Source organism: Lepisma saccharinum, unplaced genomic scaffold, assembly GCF_977018435.1.
Source record: "Lepisma saccharinum unplaced genomic scaffold, izLepSacc3.1 HAP1_SCAFFOLD_310, whole genome shotgun sequence".
Classification (NCBI taxonomy): Eukaryota; Metazoa; Arthropoda; class Insecta; order Zygentoma; family Lepismatidae; genus Lepisma; species Lepisma saccharinum.
The window spans coordinates 47,409-66,114 of NW_028143045.1; the positions used below are offsets into that span (position 1 = coordinate 47,409).

General features: G+C 40.7%; 1 protein-coding gene across 2 annotated transcripts in view; it reads left to right on the forward strand.

Moving 5' to 3' along the window:
• The first annotated feature begins 8,753 nt into the window (after window positions 1-8,753).
• LOC145982673 (uncharacterized) overlaps window positions 8,754-18,706 on the forward strand; it is a 109,432-nt gene continuing 99,479 nt past the window's right edge. For both annotated transcript variants that reach the window (XM_083116041.1, XM_083116042.1), the window contains exons 1-3: window positions 8,754-8,868; window positions 9,782-10,074; window positions 11,106-11,356. In XM_083116041.1, the coding sequence (XP_082972167.1) occupies window positions 8,851-8,868; window positions 9,782-10,074; window positions 11,106-11,356 (562 nt within the window). In that variant the 5' untranslated portion in view covers window positions 8,754-8,850. The remainder of the gene's footprint in view (window positions 8,869-9,781; window positions 10,075-11,105; window positions 11,357-18,706) is intronic.

Consider the following 18,706-nt stretch of genomic DNA (forward strand, 5'->3'; position numbering starts at 1 on the left):
AATAGCTTCAAACATTGCATCGGACATCAATAATACGTAAGAGAGTTGTTTGGAAAATAACGAATAGAGAAAGTTTAATTACAAAAGTCACTTCCAAGTGCACAACTCGATGAATTTTTCCACATTATTCATTATAAATTATGTTGCTAGCAAACACGCAACTTCGTCTTCTGTCCTCAAGCTAAAGTAAAGTCTGAATGTTAGTCTTGATTTTGTTCATATAAGGGGGTACAATAATTGTACATACGATAAACTTGTTTAAACTAACTGTAGAAATATGCGAGTCAAATGTACTTGATGACTAATGAAATAAACGAAATGTTAATTACATAAACTTTACGACTTCACTTCTTCGTTCTAACATTTGTTCTAGATGAGAGAAATCAGGGAGGAAATAGACGCTAGACTGTTCTTGTGATACTAGTAAGAGCAGAAAGAGACAATCAGATGATTATGTTTTGGTTATATGCCGCTATCTTTTGATTCTGAATCCATGCTGGTTCATGAGATTCCTGTTTTTCTAAATAAGGAAAATATACGCAACTTTGACTTCTAGTTTTATAAATTGTGCCAAATACGAATAAAATCTACATCCATTTTCAATTGTTGTTTGTGACAAATTGACATAGTAATTTATTATACATTTTATTTATTTGTTTATAAATATTTATGTAACATCGTTCTAAAATATTACAAGAGATTTCGATGTAATAAAAGACTGTATTGTACATGCTAGTTATTTGTTTATTAAAAATTTAACATTGTAATTTCTTATTAATATTCTGCAAGTTATTATCAAGAGACATAAAATGAAATGTACATTTTTACGCAATGTAAATGTTAATTTCAGAAATAGGTCACAACTGAAAGGTTACTGTACGAATCATCACATCTAGGATGTAATCAACTTAACACTTTACTTCTTTAATTTTTTTAAAAGAAAAGACAGTGCTCACCATCCGACTTAAAAGTAGGAACCGTGAAGAGTGAAACGACTGAAACATACGCGCACCGAAGTGAGGACCTCTTGGGGCATAATTTTCTTGAAGAAAAATAGGTCAATATAATTGTTTCGCTCCATTTTCCTAAACATAATGACATTCAAAATACTTCTGCAGCAGCTGAATCCTTCTCCTTTCAAAAGAAAAAAAATCCTGGATGTATCTGTAGGTTGGAATATGTACTGTGTTCATTGAACACATTGCGAATTTCAGGGAGATTTTTGGATTTTTTACACTCACAAATGTAAAAACACGAACTGAAGCAGATGCACAGCTAGACCACGGAAGACGTCTAGTTGGAGAGGACAAATCCAAACTAGAAAAGAGAAGTATGTAGAAATTACTTTACGAGTTTCAGAGCAGTAGTTTGCTTGTATGCATTCGGTTGCTTATTATCGCTAGCTGTTTGCTAGAGCGACGATACTACCACTACTCTTGATGCTTCAAAGTTCTGTCAGCAGCAGACGATTTTCAAGACTATTAACGATTAACATCTGGTGGGATTTCCCGGAACTACTCTAACAGTTGGGCTGAAAAGTTCGTAGGCTAACATAGTAAAAAATATTTTTTTGGCAAAATTCGATTTTATTATTCAATATAGTTGCCTTCGAGGGCGATACAACGATTATAGCGGTCATACAATTTTTCGATGCCATTTTTATAGTACGATTTCTCTTTAGCCTCAAAATAGGCCTCAGTTTCGGCGATTACCTCTTCATCAGTGCTAAATTTCTTTCCAGCGAGCATTCTTTTAAGGTCTGCAAACAGGAAAAAGTCACTGGGGGCCAGATCTGGAGAATATGGTGGATGGGGAAGCAATTTTATTACTGTTGAATATCGCTAAACATTGCTCCGAATCATCAAAACGTTGTTGCTTTTGATCGATTGTGAGCACGCGCGGCACCCATTTTGCACACAGCTTTCGCATGTTCAAATATTCATGCACAATATGTCCAACACGTTCCTTTGATATTTTTAAAGTCTCAGCTATCTCGATCAACTTCACTTTACGATCATTTAAAATTATTTTGTGGACTTTTTTGATGTTTTCGTCGGTAACAGCCTGTTTGGGGCGTCCACTGCGTGCTTCGTCTTCGATGCTCATTTCGCCTCGTTTAAATTTAGCAAACTACTTCTCAACGGTTGATTTTCCTGGTGCTGAGTCCGAATAATGTTTATCAATCCAAGCCTTGGCTTCAACAGTATTTTTTTCGCCAAAAAGCAATGCTTTATTAACACACGAAATTCCTTTTTTATCCATTTTTTCACAATAACAAAAGCTGCTTCACTCACAATGCTATATCTCACGAACTAATTATCCGGCAGCTGTGAAATTTATACACGTATCTTTTGAAGGTTAGTACTAAGTAAAAATCACATGGATTTAATTCTAGTAACGCCATCTATGAGTCAGCCTACGAACTTTTCAGCCCAACTGTTATGTAGGATACTATGTTGTGTTGAAGTCGTTCAAAGCATGGGAAATGTTCGAAGGAGTAACTTTTAAGGTTCAGTTTTTTGCTCTAAATCGTTTTGTTGGTCAGGACAAGTGAAAAGTTTATAAGGGTTTCCAAAGGTGTTGGTACCATCCAGTTTATTGATGGTATCATGGATGCATATGTCTATTTGGAATTAAAGAACAATGTAAAGGAGAGTGCCCAAAATATGGACATGCCGCCTATCTACAAATTCCAACAAGACAATGACAATAAGCATAAGGCGCAAGTTAATATGAAGAAGTTATGGTAAACCGAGGAAGGTTTGAAAAATTGTGTACGATGGCTCAACAGAAGAAATGGGTTCAGCATACTACTTGAAAGGACTTTAGAAAAGTCTCTGTTTGCCTCAACCTTCTATCGATTTCCTGCCATAAAATTTCCTCACGAACAAAATCTGGCAAGATAGAGGATGTATCGTGGCATAGTTGTGAAAAGCTTATGGCTGTGTAGATATACTCCCTTTTATTTGAAACATTCCGTTGATGAAGTAAAAATAAGATTTGGACCTAATTTTACTTTTATTTCCTGAAAACACATTCCATTAAATTAGATTTCCCTCTCCAAGAGACTCACGTTTGCAGATTATGCTATATTTTAGCATTATGCCAAAAGTAGGGTGCTAGGTGCCAACAAAAATCAAACTGTGCTAGTTTCAGTACCAATTTGCTGGGGTTGGCATCACTGATTGAGGAAACCCTCGATGCTTCCTCGCTGGATGCTTAAAAAAACGCAATCTTCCCCCTGCCTCTTTTCCACTTCCCACCCATCTGTTTATAGTGATACCAGCGAGGTTCCTCAGGCGGGCAGCAAAGCGTGTGTGTCCACTTTCTTTGGGCTGCGGCTGGAACTAGAGACAGCAGTCAACTCTTGACAGTAGTCAGCCTAGTCAATTGTACGTACATTAAGCCCATAATTTTGCAATGTGCATTATTATTAAACTTCTAAAAAGTAGAGAACTGGAAGCAAGTATAAGTGAACTGTAGGAAGTTCCTCACTTCCTACATGGAGGAATCGCCCCTGATCTGACGATGAGGATTAATGGCGATTAGGTGAACTAGAAAGAAAGAAAGAAAGGGGAGATGCCCAACCTTCACACGCATATATTCAGGGGTAGGCGCTTAGTGTCCCGGTGCATTTAAAATAAACCAGGGCGTCAGATCTGCTAAATTTCGGTTCTCCCGTTTTTCTCTTTATTGACAGATGGAACTGGTGAAATGACCATCACAAGTACACGTGGACAGGACAGAGAAAACAAAGTTCTCGAGACGATTATACCGGCTTAGGTCCAGCCAGGGCATTGTCAGTCTGAAGTTGCGATCCTGCATTAAGTGGAAGAGAGCTTAACACGTCAATGTCTTCTCAAAAGATCATCCCTTACACAGCTAACTTGGTATCTGAACCACTGCACAATATGTATTTATCTGGAACCTGAAACCCATTACAAGGTAACACCGTTAGCCACCATACTACAGAAGAGGCTCTGTACATACAGGTGAGAATTTATTTGGTTCAAAGTCGAACGTATCTTCTTTGAAGCTGATGAGCAGAGTTAGGATTTTTAGGTGCGCACCTTTTTTTCGTATTGAAAGTGAGACCTCTCTGGAAGGACGTGTGTGAAATGTTGCCTCAACGTGAGAATGGAGCGAATTTGCCAGCACCTTTTTCCCCCTTTTTGATAACCTTTCCCCTTCCCTCGCTTTTCTGGGACATTTATCTATTTTTCCCCTTTTTCGTGTTCTTAATCGCTTTTCCTCTCCTTTTTGTGTCCTTTTACTGGTGTTGTTAAATATATTTCCTCAGAAAATCATTGAATTTTTCTTTTCTTTTTTCACGATATTTTTCTCTTTAAGATGTTTTCACATTGTTCACTGAAATTGAATGTATTTAAACTGTGCTTGATTGTTGCCTATTTGAAATCAGCAATGGAAAGACCGCTACTGATATGTATCAGATCGCCGTTATTTTTTTTTAAGATAGAAGGAAGAAGGAAACGCAGTTAGGTCTTGGAAGCAGTGAAGCAACAATGTATTTCTGAAGTGGTGGGTTTCACGTTTCATGTGTGCGCAGTGGACAGATATTGTTTGTGGATGTAAGTTCCTTACCTGCTTTTCCACTCTGTTAGATGATGTTAGTGCATGTACTTTACTATGCTGAAAGTGCCCAGATCCCGATTTCTCAGTCTGGCTCAAGAATTTAAGCACGACTTCATAGAAAGTGATGGAACTGTTATTCGATGCACGGTTTGTGATACGGGAATCACATTAGATGAAAAACACCAGAGAGATCGCATCCAGCAACATATTTCCAGTTCTAAGCATCAAAAGAACAAGAATCTGTAAGGAAGTAAATCTCGGCAGCCTCTCTTACGCAATGCATTTGAGCAGTGTTCTTCCAAGAACCAAAATTTAAAGGAATTTAATGTTGACTTGTTGCATCTTTTACACAGGCTTCTTTCCACTCAACAAGATGAACCATCCCGCCTTGAAAGGGTTCCTTGAAAAGTACACACGGTTGTCAGTGCCCGATGAGAGTACATTAAGGAAAGACTATATTGAACCTGTGTATGAAGAAACTGTTCGTAAAATTAAGGTGAAAGTGTCAGATTGCGATATAGGTGTCATTCTGGATGAGACGACAGACTCAATGCAACGATATGTTTTGAACATTTTGGTTTTTCCTCTGACAGGTTAGGAAGTTAAGCTCATGTTACTAAATATGTATGAGTTGCAGGAAACCAATGCCAGTACAGTGATGCAGTCATTTATGGATTTCTGTCAAAAACTGTGGCCCGGTGGAATTCAGTTCGAAAAAGTTGTTCTTGTAGTTACTGACCAGGCTCCCTACATGCTTTTGGCATTTAACCAATTGAAGCCGTTGTTCCCTAAGTTAAAGCACGTAACCTGTTTGGCTCATGCCCTTCACACAGTTTCTGAATCTATTAGGAACGAATACAACATTGTAAATGAGTTCATATGTGATCTGAAGAAAATACTCCTTAAGGCCCTGAGTCGCATTCTTGCCTACAGAGAAACTACTTGCCTGCCCCTGCCACATTTCCCCATCATTACTCGCTGGGGATCATAGATTGTGTGTGCTGCATTTCTGCGTGAAAATTTTGAAAAAATTAAGCAGTTTGTGCTTTCCCTCGATTCAACCACCGCAGATGCAATTTCCAAGGCACAGCAACTTCTCCTCCCAGACAAGACATATGATTTGCAAAAAGAACTATTTTGTGTACATTCCTACAAGTACCTGTCGACAGCCATCAAAAGCTTAGAAGAACAAGGCGTCGAAAATAAAAAAAACAATGGGATATCTTTACTACTGTGAGGGAGATGTTAGATGGTTTTGCCAGATACAAACTTGAGGCTAGTCTTGACAAGAATCCGGACGTTGTGGAATTTGCCACTTCCACAGAGTTGCCATTCCGAGTGACTACTAAGTTTGCCCCACTTGTTTCTGTGGATGTAGAGAGAAGCTTCAGTTTATATAAAGATATTTTATCTCCGAAAGGAAACAAACTCACTTTTAAAAATTTAGAAATGCTTAATGTTGTAAGGTACAACAGCTTTGTGTTTTCCCCGACTGTGGTGAATAACTGTAACACAACCTATGTGTATGATGTGTACGCAGCTTCGAGTGAATAGCTTAGACTAATAAAATAGGAAGGAAAATTTTAATAAGTAGTATAATTATCAGCACCTTTTTTTCCCCAATCAGCACCTTTCTTGCCCCTTTTTGGGTCTTATTTTAGCACCTTTTCTCTTCCTTTTTCCTAATGAAATTTTCCCCTAAAAATCCTAACTCTGCAGATGAGTGTCAGTTTCCAGAAAGCACTACATTGGCTAACTGGCTGACGGCCCGAATTATCCGAAATTCGTCGGTTTCTCCACGGTGTCTGGTTAAGAAACAGACGCACAAAGACGATATATACATATATTTAATTACTACTATACAAATACACGATGGACCAAACAATATACACGAAGTACTGTGAATTCGGCTGTCGAATGTGTCTCTACAGCGCACTTGTAACCTCGTGCGTGTGTTACGGTTCTTGACAGGAAGACTTGCTTACGACGACTGTTGCCATTTGCCAACGCCCAAAAAGAGAGCGTGGCGCAGCTCTCGGGATGTTCCCGAATTTCACTTGTGAGTGTAAGTTCCCGTTCTCAAAGTCTGCGGGAGGTTCCGCAGTTTTTATTCCCACACCCACACACATGTCTAACTTACACATAATATACTAAAATCATTTTACACTTGATGCATATACACAAAAAAGGGAAAGAATATAAAAAACACTAATTATATACATTGTTCACTGAACAAAGCTTTAAACTAAAAGGGCTTTAATATAGAGGGTGTCCCAAAAATCCCTTAACAGCCGTCCTAGAGACGTGTAGTGAAGAGATTGACATGATTTGAGTATATAGTAATACTATATGGGTAGGGGGAACATGATTGCTGTGGGTGACCATGGTGGCGGCCATCTTGGTATCCGCCATATTGTATGGAGGTCAAATTTTTTAAATGGGAAGGTATATGTGTGGCACATAATTTTAGGCTAGAATTGCACCAGAAACAAGAATATGAAGTCGGTTTTCAGATATCTTTAATCTGTGGAAAGTTATTGATGCAATGTTGAATAAATGATGACGTATGAGAAAGTATGGAAATTGTGATAACTGATATCATATCTCTTTTGTTGCAGGTGTAAATGACATAGAACATGATGATATCCAATGAGAAACGAATTGAGATCATCCTCATTTCCGCCGAAAGGAGTTCACGGGACATTGCCAATGACTTCAATCAAAAACATCCGCTTAGGCCGCCAGTGTCGCATGTTAGTGTGGCCAATGTGATGAAGTGGTTTAAAGAAACGGATGCAGTGCACGATAGACGTCGATCGGGAAAACCAAAGACAGCCACGGATGAAGAAACAACAGCGGCAGTTCTGGCATCATTCGTGAAGTCACTCAAAAAAAGTATACGACGACTGTCCGCCCAATGTGGCGTTAGCAAGAGTTCGATTAGCAGGATTATGCAAGAACACAAGTGGCATCCCTACAAGATGCAAATGCAACAACATCTCAGTGAAGATGATCCTGATAGGAGAATGGAGTTTTGTGAGTGGTGTGTCGGGCAACTTGAACGTGACCCTGACATCTGGCGAAACATTCTGCATAGCGATGAGGCATTTTTTTTATACCAATGGCGAGGTCAACCGTCAAAACATGCGGTATTGGTCCTCTGAGAACCCGCACTGGGTAAACTCGGCGAACGTGGTTGGGCCAACAAAAGTTATGGTGTGGTGTGGAATTTGGAATACCCAAATCATAGGTCCATTTTTCATTGAGGGGACATTGAATGCAGAGACCTACCTGCAGTTGCTACGCGATCTTGTCTTACCTTCAGTGTGTATGCCGGATAGGTCTTTCCCAGAATTTTTTCAACAGGATGGTGTGAACCACCTCACTATGGGAACATTGTTCGGCAGTACCTTGATGTCCAATTTCCTGGTAGGTGGATTGGCAGACGAGGACCAAGGGAGTGGCCAGCCAGGTCCCCAGACCTCACTCAACTTGATTTTTAATTGTGGGGCCATCTTAAGGCCATGGTTTATGCAGTTCCAATACGTGATATGCGTCACCTTCGTTAGCGAATCACTGATGCCTGTGCCTCTATCACTCCCGAAACTATTTTGAATGTCCGGCGTTCATGGGAGACTCGCTTACGGATATGTTTACGGGACCATGGAGAGCACATTGAGCATACTTTGTAGCGCAAAAACTTTTCACAGATTAAAGATATCTGAAAACGGACTTCATATTCTTGTTTCTGGTGCAATTCTAGCCTAAATTTATGTGCCACATATATACCTTCCCATTTAAAAAAATTTACCTCCATACAATATGGCGGATACCAAGATGGCCGCCGCCATGCTCACCCACAGCAATCATGTTCCCCCACCCATACAGTATTACTATATACTCAAATCATGTCTTTCTCTGCACTACACTTCTCTAGGACGGCTGTTAAGGAACTTTTGCGACACCCTGTATATTCCCACGTAGAGCAAAGTATATCGACATTGCACGTTTATCTACCTGGGAGACTGAAGATGTTTTATCAGCACCGATTCCAAGAAATTTAGATTTCTAAACGCCCATGTAGTGCAATAAGAGCAAAGGTTGTCGAAACTGCAAGTTTATCTATCTGAGAGACTGAACAGTTCTTATCAGTACTGAGTGAAAGAAATTCATATTTATATAAGCCCATGCAGAAGATAATACACCTGAATAATTGAATACGAAGTCTGTATAGCAAGCTGTTACAACTGGGCGGAGATGGTGAAGTTGGACAAGGTAGGTCATGAAAGGCTTACTTTATTTATTATGTATAATTTATACTTATTACTTAAAAACAGGTAATATAGGGGAAAGTCTTACAGTACCGGACAACGTTAGTTCTCGCTTTGGACGTTACAGAGAGTCTGCACGGAGTGTCCTGGGAAAGGGGAGCGGTTGAAGCAGTTCGTTGGAAAATAATATTTTGAAGTACCACATTCTTGTTTTCAACTTACATTCCGCCTACTCATTTTCTAATTATTTCCAATAAACTTAGGCTGTCTGGTACTGTACGACTTTCCTCTATATATTAGTATTAAATGATGATGTGAATTACCATTTACCAAGTAAAGGCTGACGGTATATGCAGATGCGTTTTGAAAATCGTAAATGAGCAGAAATTGGAAATACACCCATGTCCGACGACGTTTGTAAAATCATATTTTAAGTATTTATTAATTAATAGTCTCAATTACAAAATAACACTTTATTACGGTATTTGGTTTTATTTAGGACACATGATTCAGTATTGCGATATTGTATCATGTATGCTGCATAATTGTACTCAATATATAGTACTGCATAGTTTTGCATTGTAAATTACTGAGTGAGGCACGGAAGTAAACAGAAGATACGAATTCGAACTTCTTATCACAGAATAGTTTTATGTTAATACAAGAAAGACACAAAAGAGTTTTACAACAGAGCATTTACTGAGACAAAATGGAAATGATTTTGATACGGAATTCTATTACAATCATCGGTGAAAATTGCTACCAAGCTCTTGGAAGTCAAAGTCCGGCACTGCTCTGGACATAGGGAATTGCAGACTGAAACGGTGTGTAATTAATTTGAAATTGTTTTCTTAGCAGCTTTTGCAACAAAATGCTTTATCTTATTTCATTGTATTCCTTATTCTCGTTCGGTTCAGCAAAAGAGTAACGGCGAATGTGAGGGTGGCACACAGGAGGAAAATGACCTAGAAAACGAACAGCAAGAGGTAAAACTGCACCTGCCACGAACTGATATCGATGAAGCAACCGAAAGAGACCCCTTAGTAGAAAGAATCGAGGAAGCAAAAAACAATAACGGACTTGGAGAAGCAGGCAAAGCTAAACCAAGTGACGACATCCAACTCCGAAGGGGAACGTCAACATTTCAAGATAACGTGGTCGATAAAAATATACCAACATCTTCACATCGTTCTTCACTTCCAACACAAAGGTATGAACTTATTTCTTACATACAATTATTTCTGTGTAAAAAGTTATAGACTTTTGTGTGTGCACGTCACATTAGACTATGCGAATATTTACCACATGTTCCAAATGGTATGAATGAAATGTTTCTTGTACCGACTCCAACTTCTTTAATCGTAATGAATATTTACACCATATGGTCATTTCACATTCCAGATTTTGTCTAACAATATTCTTGGACACGAATAAATGAGCCTATGTTTCTATCGATTTACAATACCATCTGCTCATGATGAATCTAATAGATTGCTTAGATTTTAGAAAGATGTTTTAGGTTTGAACTAGCAAAAGTTAAATTTGAGAATATCATTGCTGTATTAATTGACAGAACTTTGTAGGTAAAACATTGGTGTGAATATCTTAAATGGTTTTCATGCTACAGACACCAGTGTTCGGAATTTACTTATAACACAGTCACAAGTAACAGTTTCGTTTTCTAGTAACGATAACAATAAGTAGCTACTTTTCATAATGATTACTGGAACTTAGTAACATTTTTCAGGCAACGAGTAAGAAGTGAAGAGTTACTTCCAAACATATTTTTATACGCTTTAACACTAATGAGCAAACTTAATGGTGCCATAAAGAAAATAAATGGTAATGTTAATACAGACATTTGTTAAATGTTTTACGAAACGAAATATTTCCACATTTCAAATTTCTTAACTCTGCATTTCCTTATCTAATCGCTTGAGGTGTATTGTAATTTAATGAACATTAATTAAATGTATTTGGTAATAAATCAAGAAGAGATCAACAATTCATGCATCCAACAAGCTCAACAAGTTATTTCGTATTTAAAATAAAATAACTTTAAAATTAACTTATCGTTACTTTTTTTAAATAACGGAAACTGCAAACCAAGTTACATTTGAAAATAAATAACGTTAACCTTGTTACCATCAAGAAAGTAAGTCTATAAACTCGGATAGACGTGGTTAAAGTGACTTTTACACCACCCTGTTTCTGAAAATTATACTGTATTGTGTGTTTTAGGGTTCAGCGAATGTCTATGAAGAAGGTCGCCACTTCAAAAGTTGCCGATGCATATCACATGAATCATCCTCGAAGAGGCAAGGCTATAATTTTCATCAATGAAAACTTTTTGGAAGGATTAAATGTCACTCCAAACCTAAGCATTGGAGAGAGCAAAGACGATCTTATCATGACACTGGAAAACCTTGACTTTGAAGTAACTTGTTACATTGATTTGGAGTTTAAACAGCTAGAGGGTACTATCACCAAAGGTTAGTGAAATTGTTACATAAGTATACTATGTTTCATTAATGTCAATTTTGTCCTGCACAGTTCACTTCGGCAATGAGAAATTTTTGGCACACAAGTTAAAATGTTCAAGTAGGGTACTGCAACGTTCACCCCCACAACGCAGCAATACAGCACAGCAGTTCAGGCTGCGCTCAACACTTTAGATACTCCAATTAGGAGGTCAGCAAAAGTCTACCCATGTGCTAACTTCATACCAGTAGTTGAACATAGACTCCTATAAATATCTCAGGGCTTACTGGGATAAGGAAGAGGGTACATCTGCTTCTTATATATATATATATATATATATATATATATATGTTTATTATAAACTCAACATAAGAAAGTCTGTTAGTACACGTGTCCTTTACCACTTACGTGCATTTACCTTTACCTCATACGTGGTCTGGAAGAGATAAAGGGGGCAGGGATCATTCAATTTATTCCTCGCAGTGAGGCTCTAGGGGGCGATATGAGGACCAATTTTTATTTAGGGCCTTGGTCGCTGATGACGTCACGGGCTCCCCTGTAAGAGAAAGTAGGAGGCACGCGGTACCCCCGACGAGCGGGCGCTTGGGTAAAGGATCAAAGGATACGGCGACACCCCCAGCGTAAGCCAACCGGTGTCTCCTATGCAGGAACCGCGGGTTGGGAAGGAGGTCCTGGTACTCCCAGTCAAGCCGGGCAGGTGGAACATGAGCACCTATCAGCCGAAGCGATTGAACCAGGTACGCAGGTTGCTGCTAGGCTCTTCTTCCTTCCTTCCTTCTGGGATGGCTGCTAGGCTTCTGGCTGGAATGCCAGTTTACCCTGTATGTTCGCCAGTTGACATCAGGAAGCCAACTGAGCTCCGGATGCGGTGCGGTAATATATCATAATCGATATGGAGTGTCATGCTTATATTTGACTCCAATCTGTTATATGCTGTAGACAACATTTTTAACAATTAACTTCATATACATACTAACAAGAACAAGCTTCGGCAACTGTCGCTCGAAGTTTAAAATATTGTGTTCCCAAGGTGAACGAAACAATTACAATCACCACATACATAACACAACAATCAAAAATTTACTCCAATCTCGGGAGTTTAACGCGGAAATGACGAGGCCTCTCCGACCCCAGCATGCTAATTAATGGATTTGTGTGTCCTCTTATTTTATTCCAAAAGGATACTTTGGCTTGTCGTAGTGCTATATCAAGAAGCTCTAAATTCAGATCTTCATGTATCTGGATTATGCGAGTAAGAGGAGGATGCCTTCCAATTGCTCTAGCAGCTCGATTTTGGACTCTTTGCAGTTTAATTAAATGAGACTTCGCTGCATGCTGCCAGGCGGGACTGGCGTATAGTAATATCGGCCGCACCATCATTTTATATAAATGCAGGCGTGTCTCGAGTGTGAGTGCCATGGACCGGAACATTGGGTATATATATATATCCTATCCTCTGTTTGGCCTTCTTAGTCTGGGCATTGATGTGTGGTCCGAAGGTAAGGCGTTTATCAATCAACACCCCCCAAGTATCTAACTTATTCAGCGCTGGGTACATCTCGCTGAAATTGTTGCAAGCTGGCCCCTTTTTTAGCATTGGATAGACTAAAAACGACTGAAGTACTCTTTTCTGGATTTATCTTACTTTTCCACCATTGATACCAACGTTAAAAGATCGGCAGGAAGGTTTGCATCTGTTTTTGACACTGAAGCACACGTTTGCCGGTAGTGAATAGTGCAGTGTCGTCTGCGTATGTGGCAATTATCCCTTTATCTGGGGTGGGTACATCTGCAGTATACAAAGAGTAAAGTATCGGAGAAATCACCGATCCTTGCGGTACCCCAGCACGCACCAGTCTTGGCGTCGATTTCTGCCCATTTATGGACGTAATGAAATTTCGGTTAGACAGAAAGCTGGCTATGACCTTTCTATAGCTGAGTGGAAACCTCATTCGTCGCAGTTTATACAGGAGTCCAGCATGCCAAACTCGTTCGAACGCCTTTTGTACATCGAGAAATAATCCTAATGCTCGGCGCTTCCAATCAAGGCGAATCGCTACATAGTCAACGACGCGAACAAGTTGTTCGTTCGTCCCATGGGAACGGCGAAAACCAAATTGATCTGGAAGCAGATGGTTAGCTTCTATGATATCATGAAGTCGTCGTTGCATAACTCGTTCAAAAAGCTTGCTAAGATGAGAAAGCAAACTGATGGGACGGTAATTGTTGGCATTGTGGATCCTTTCCAGGCTTTGGTAGTTCGATGAGTTTTGCCAATTTCCACTGAAGTGGAAAGTAACCAAGCTTCAGGATGTTTGTAAATAACTTTGCCAAAAAGACGTAACCCTTAGGGACAGATGCTTCAGTGCAGCTGGCGGTATCCCATCTAAGCCGGCAGCAGAGTTCTTTTTCAGTTTCCGTGTTGCATTTGCCACCTCGCGAGGCGAGACAGGTGGAACATCCAACGACGAAGGCTGGCGTTGAAGACGTTGGAAAGCAGCATCGACAATCTGTTCTGTAACAGCGTCATTGTTTGGTTGAAACTGATCGTAAAAATGATCGGCTAGAAGCTCAGCTTGCCTCTGGGGATCCATAATTGGACCTGCAGGGCTATTAATGGCCGTCATAGTAGGCTGTTGTCGTTGATGTAAGTTACGAGCAATCTTCCAAAATGTAGGATCAAGCTCTGTCAGTTGGCCAAGTTTACGATCCCATTGGTGGATTCGTTCACGGTGTAAGTATTGATGAAGGTGACGCTGAAGGAGCATCCAGTCTCCCCGGTGGATGGGCGATCTGGAGCGATGCCATCGTCAGCGAGCCCAGCGCACAAGTCGTGTTAAAATGTACAAAACTGGAGTAGCCTGCCTGCCTGGCCTGATTGGCGCCAGGAATCTGCGATGACGTTGGGGAAGATAGTAACACCCCTGTCGATGTCTGCAGATGATGACAACGGAGTAGTTAGGTCAACGGAATTGTGGACACGAGCAGTAAAGAGAGTCCAATCAGTAATAGCTTCTCGTAAGGTGCGGAACTGATGTTGATATAAACCGTATCTGATGGAAGCAGAGACAGGGAGATGATCGGAATCGAGGTCCCAAGTTACAAATGGCATATTGCTGAGGCCGACATCTTTGGTCAGGATGACATCTAGCACATCGGGGCGACTTCCATTGCGTGGATAATGAGTCGGTTCGTGAGGAGCAGAGATGGAAAAAGCCAGCTGATCCATTATATCAGCCAAAGCGTTTCCGGCTGAGTTGGAGGTGATAGAATGCCAGTTACCGTGTTTGGCGTTCAAATCGCCCCCCCAGTACAATTCTATCGCCAAGTGTTTCTAGTACAAGGAAATCGTTGGTGGCCAGAACTTCTTGTGGAGGCTTATATGCTGAAATGACAACTAGGTCTTCATTTGGTGCATGGAGCCTCACCGCCAAGGCTTCCAACGAAGCTAAAGGTGGAACTGGTATCTTGATAGAAGTGAGGCCACGTTTAACGAGTATTAACAGACCTCCCTTGCGACGACCAATTCGATCTTCTCGAAATATTTTGTAGTTGGGAACTGTCCATGTGATATGAGGTTTAAGATGAGACTCATTGATAAGAGGGGTGTAAGGGGTAACCTTCCACGTAGTACACCCAAATGTCAACCTCACTTCCACGTTAGTACACCCTGGACTGAAGACTAACGAGGCTCTGGCGACTGGCCCCATGGCCAGTATAATTTTGTGTGTATTGCCCTGTTGTCCTTATGTGTGCTGAGTGCCCCTTTACAGCCTCAGCTTTTAACTGAAGTCAGAACATTTTGAGATTTTTAATTATGCAACGTTCGAGTTGTTCTTTGTAATGATAAGGGGCTGGCCCCCGTATAATGTGACGGGAGCAAAATAGCCTAAGTGCTGACGCTCCCACAATTTTAAAATCAACTTCAACTTCATTGATAAGAGCGACATCTATATTCCATGAGTATAAATAATGTTGAAGCAATGAGGTCTGTTTTTCGATGCCATTTGCATTAAAGACAAGCAGATTTATCTGACGTAGAAGTCCGTTGCGATTAAAAGCACCCATCACCTTGCATTTCAATGAGTGTTTGCAGAACAATCGTGACATAGTTCATGCTGGTTGTAGCACGTGACATTCGCTGGAGTCCTCTAGTAATGTGCTTCAATATCTTCTCGGAGTGCATTTTATTAACCATATCCAGTAGAGATTTGAGTATGGAACCCACATCTTCTTCGTTTTCTTCATTAGCCTTAGGACGTTGTCGTCGTCTGTTGTCTGCCACACTACTCACGGTATTTGCATAGCTGGTGGCATCCTGAGAGGAGGTTACGGCTGGAGTGGTCAAGGACTCTGTGTTCGCATTCGACGCGCGTGTAGACTATGTCGGTTGTACTGTTTGCCATTTCGCCATGGCGGTGAAGTATCGGCAACCACGGTAATTTGCCGGGTGATTTTCCTTACAATTACAGCAGACTGCGGGTGTATCTCTGTCCTTCTTTGGACAATCTGCGGTAAGGTGGTCACTTCCACATTTCACACAACGTGGTCGAGCTGCACAGGTACTTTGGATGTGGCCCAGGCGCTGACTTCGGTGGCATTGTAGGATGCTGGGTGGTCGATATGCCAGAATCTTGATCCGATAATTGGAAAGGTACTCTTCTGTATAGATGTCAGCAGACTTTTCGTTCCTGCGAAGTGTGACCAGATACAGAGGTATTTGCTTCCGGACGTGAGTTTTTCGGTCCCTCTGCGTCATGCGTTGGTACATTTTGCACATCGTAACCCTTCTTTGCCAACTCCGCAAACAAAGCATCATAGGGCACGTCGATAGGTAATTGCCTGATTACGACCTTGTTAAACCGGTGCACTTGCGTGGTGAGGTTGCGTTCGAGAGATTCGAAGTCAGCAGTTGTTTGACAGTGAACTCGGATACTGCTAGCTGTATATCGAATTCGCGGGTCGGATTTCAGAATATTGTGCAGCGTAGCCACAAATGTGTGTGGGGACGAGACATTGTAAATAAATATCGGAGGTATCTTGCGATACAAAGTTGTTTCACCCGCGAATTCAATTCCATCTTGATGTCCGTTGGTGGCAGATGTTCCTGCCGTAGAATCAGAGTCCTTGGTATAAGTCTGAAGACGCTGATATGCGTTGGACACTGGCACTGAGGCAGCAAGCGGCACAGATTGACTAGGCTTCGCAGCTTTCCTTGGATTCACTAATTGAAAACCATCGTAGTTGGTATCTTGGTCTGCACTGGAAAATCGACTGTTGACGTTCTCTCTTGCAAGATTCTTCAACATCTAGCCTACTCACCGGTCTGGGGTTCAGGCCACCACGAAAACCACCTCTTGGGTAGGGATGATGCCGAGGGATGGCGCCGATATTTCTGGATTTCAGATCTTGGAAATGTGGAGTCATCTGGGTTGCTGGCGTGCCATCCTGGTTGGTAGTCTCTGTTGATAGGTTCTCTTCCATCTCGACCTCGTCTGACCAGTCGCGTCCTCCTTCGGAACCCATGGCTCAAGAGATGAACAACACACCGGAAGGAATGCGGTCGTCTAATGAAATCTTCTGCTTCTCCGACATCTAGGCACAGGTTCCACAACTAGGCGACGTCTTCCGTAATCCCTTGGCGTGGTTTGGTATCCACCACACCAGGGACTCCCTGCTGACCTGTCTGATGTGTTCGAGCTCCGGGCCTCGCTGCGCTGGCTATATACTCGCGGTGGAGCATGGGCGGTGAAAATCCTAACTATGAGTAAGCGTTGCCAACTCACTTCTTGTTTACATGTTGCAACCTCCGTACTGAAAATTATCATGGTTTGATATTGAGAAATCACTAGTGGAAAAATCACTAGATGCACGTGCTACCATAACAAAAACTGTGTGCTTTAAGACAATACAATTAATAATGAGAGTCGCCTAGGACTCTGAAATACTAAACAATATATTTAACAGTGCAAATGACAATAATTAATAACGTTTACAGAACAAATTAAATTAAAAACTAAAGGCTTATGCCTCACTCAACTCATTCAACTGATATGTTAATTCAACCGGAATATTGTGACCAAGCATGGTCTAATAATGTGTTAGTGATGACCACGCCGGGTCTATTAGTAAATGGTGACCACGCAGGGTCCATTAGTAAAGTGCGACCACACGGGGTCGTTACATATTGTGTGACCGATTGTTAAGTTGTCCGAATAGACTAAAGTGAAGAACTATAAACACCCCTGCTAACAATGGAGTAGGTCTCGCGGGAAACATCAGTATCAGTTACTTTTGGCGCAAAGAACTGTAGTGAGCGAGCGTGGGAAGTTTTCGGATGGCCGCGCAGTTTTCTTCGTGTTAAGTCGGAAAATGTAGTCTTGTCGACTGAACGGTAGTTCGCGATCACGTTAAGAAGGAATCTAACTAAACTCTGAATCGGTGACTGTCCGTTGTTAGTTTTCGATATCCACGAAAACTGTAGGGTCTAAGTTGGTGGGCCCGGAAGCTGCAGTGAGGAAGATGGAAACGTGTGCCCAGAAGCATGGGTCTGAGCTGATGACGTGATCATCTCGAAGGGATTTTGTCAGCTGTTCCAGAGAGTTTTCTTTTAATTGGATCCGACTTTGCAGAAAGGAAAGTGAAGTGAAAAACTTAGTGCTAAAGTGAAACGTGATTACTTTGATAACAAAGAGTGCTCTCGTATTCAGTGATTAAAGTGATTGTCACAAAACGGTGAAGAAAAAGCGCTATATTCAGAACAATGGTAGAGATCTCAAAACAGGCTAGCCTTTGGTTATGTAAGTAAATGTAGTAATATTCAGTAATTATTTTTAACTCAAACATTACAAGAGTGTGGAGCTACAGAATATTTTTTCTTCAATACAATCCAAAGTACCGCTTTAATCCTCGTATTAACTTGACCTTTATAAACCGAGGACAAGTGGGAACTCAGCGGCATTTCACTTTAAATTTTATAATTGTTTACTAAAGGGTGTTCTTTAATAAATGTAATTTTTATTGGATACGCAACTTGACAGTATTAATAAAACCTGAAAAGGAATTGTTTCCCGCTGAACGAAAGCTAGAAACGACGCAAAATCCAGCTTTATCGTTACATGGCGCCGAAAAACGGGAACTGCTTTGGATTGTATTGCTGAAAGAAAAAAATAATAGCGAGCATTGTTTGTAAACTGTCGAGTGTGTTTCTTTGTATTGATTTTTGTATAATATAAAAAACACGGGAACTACTTTTGCTTATTGGTTAAAAGAAAACACACTCCCGTGTCCAGACATTCTGTCGTCAAGCGAAGTTGAGTTGCGTCAGCTGTTAGGCTTAA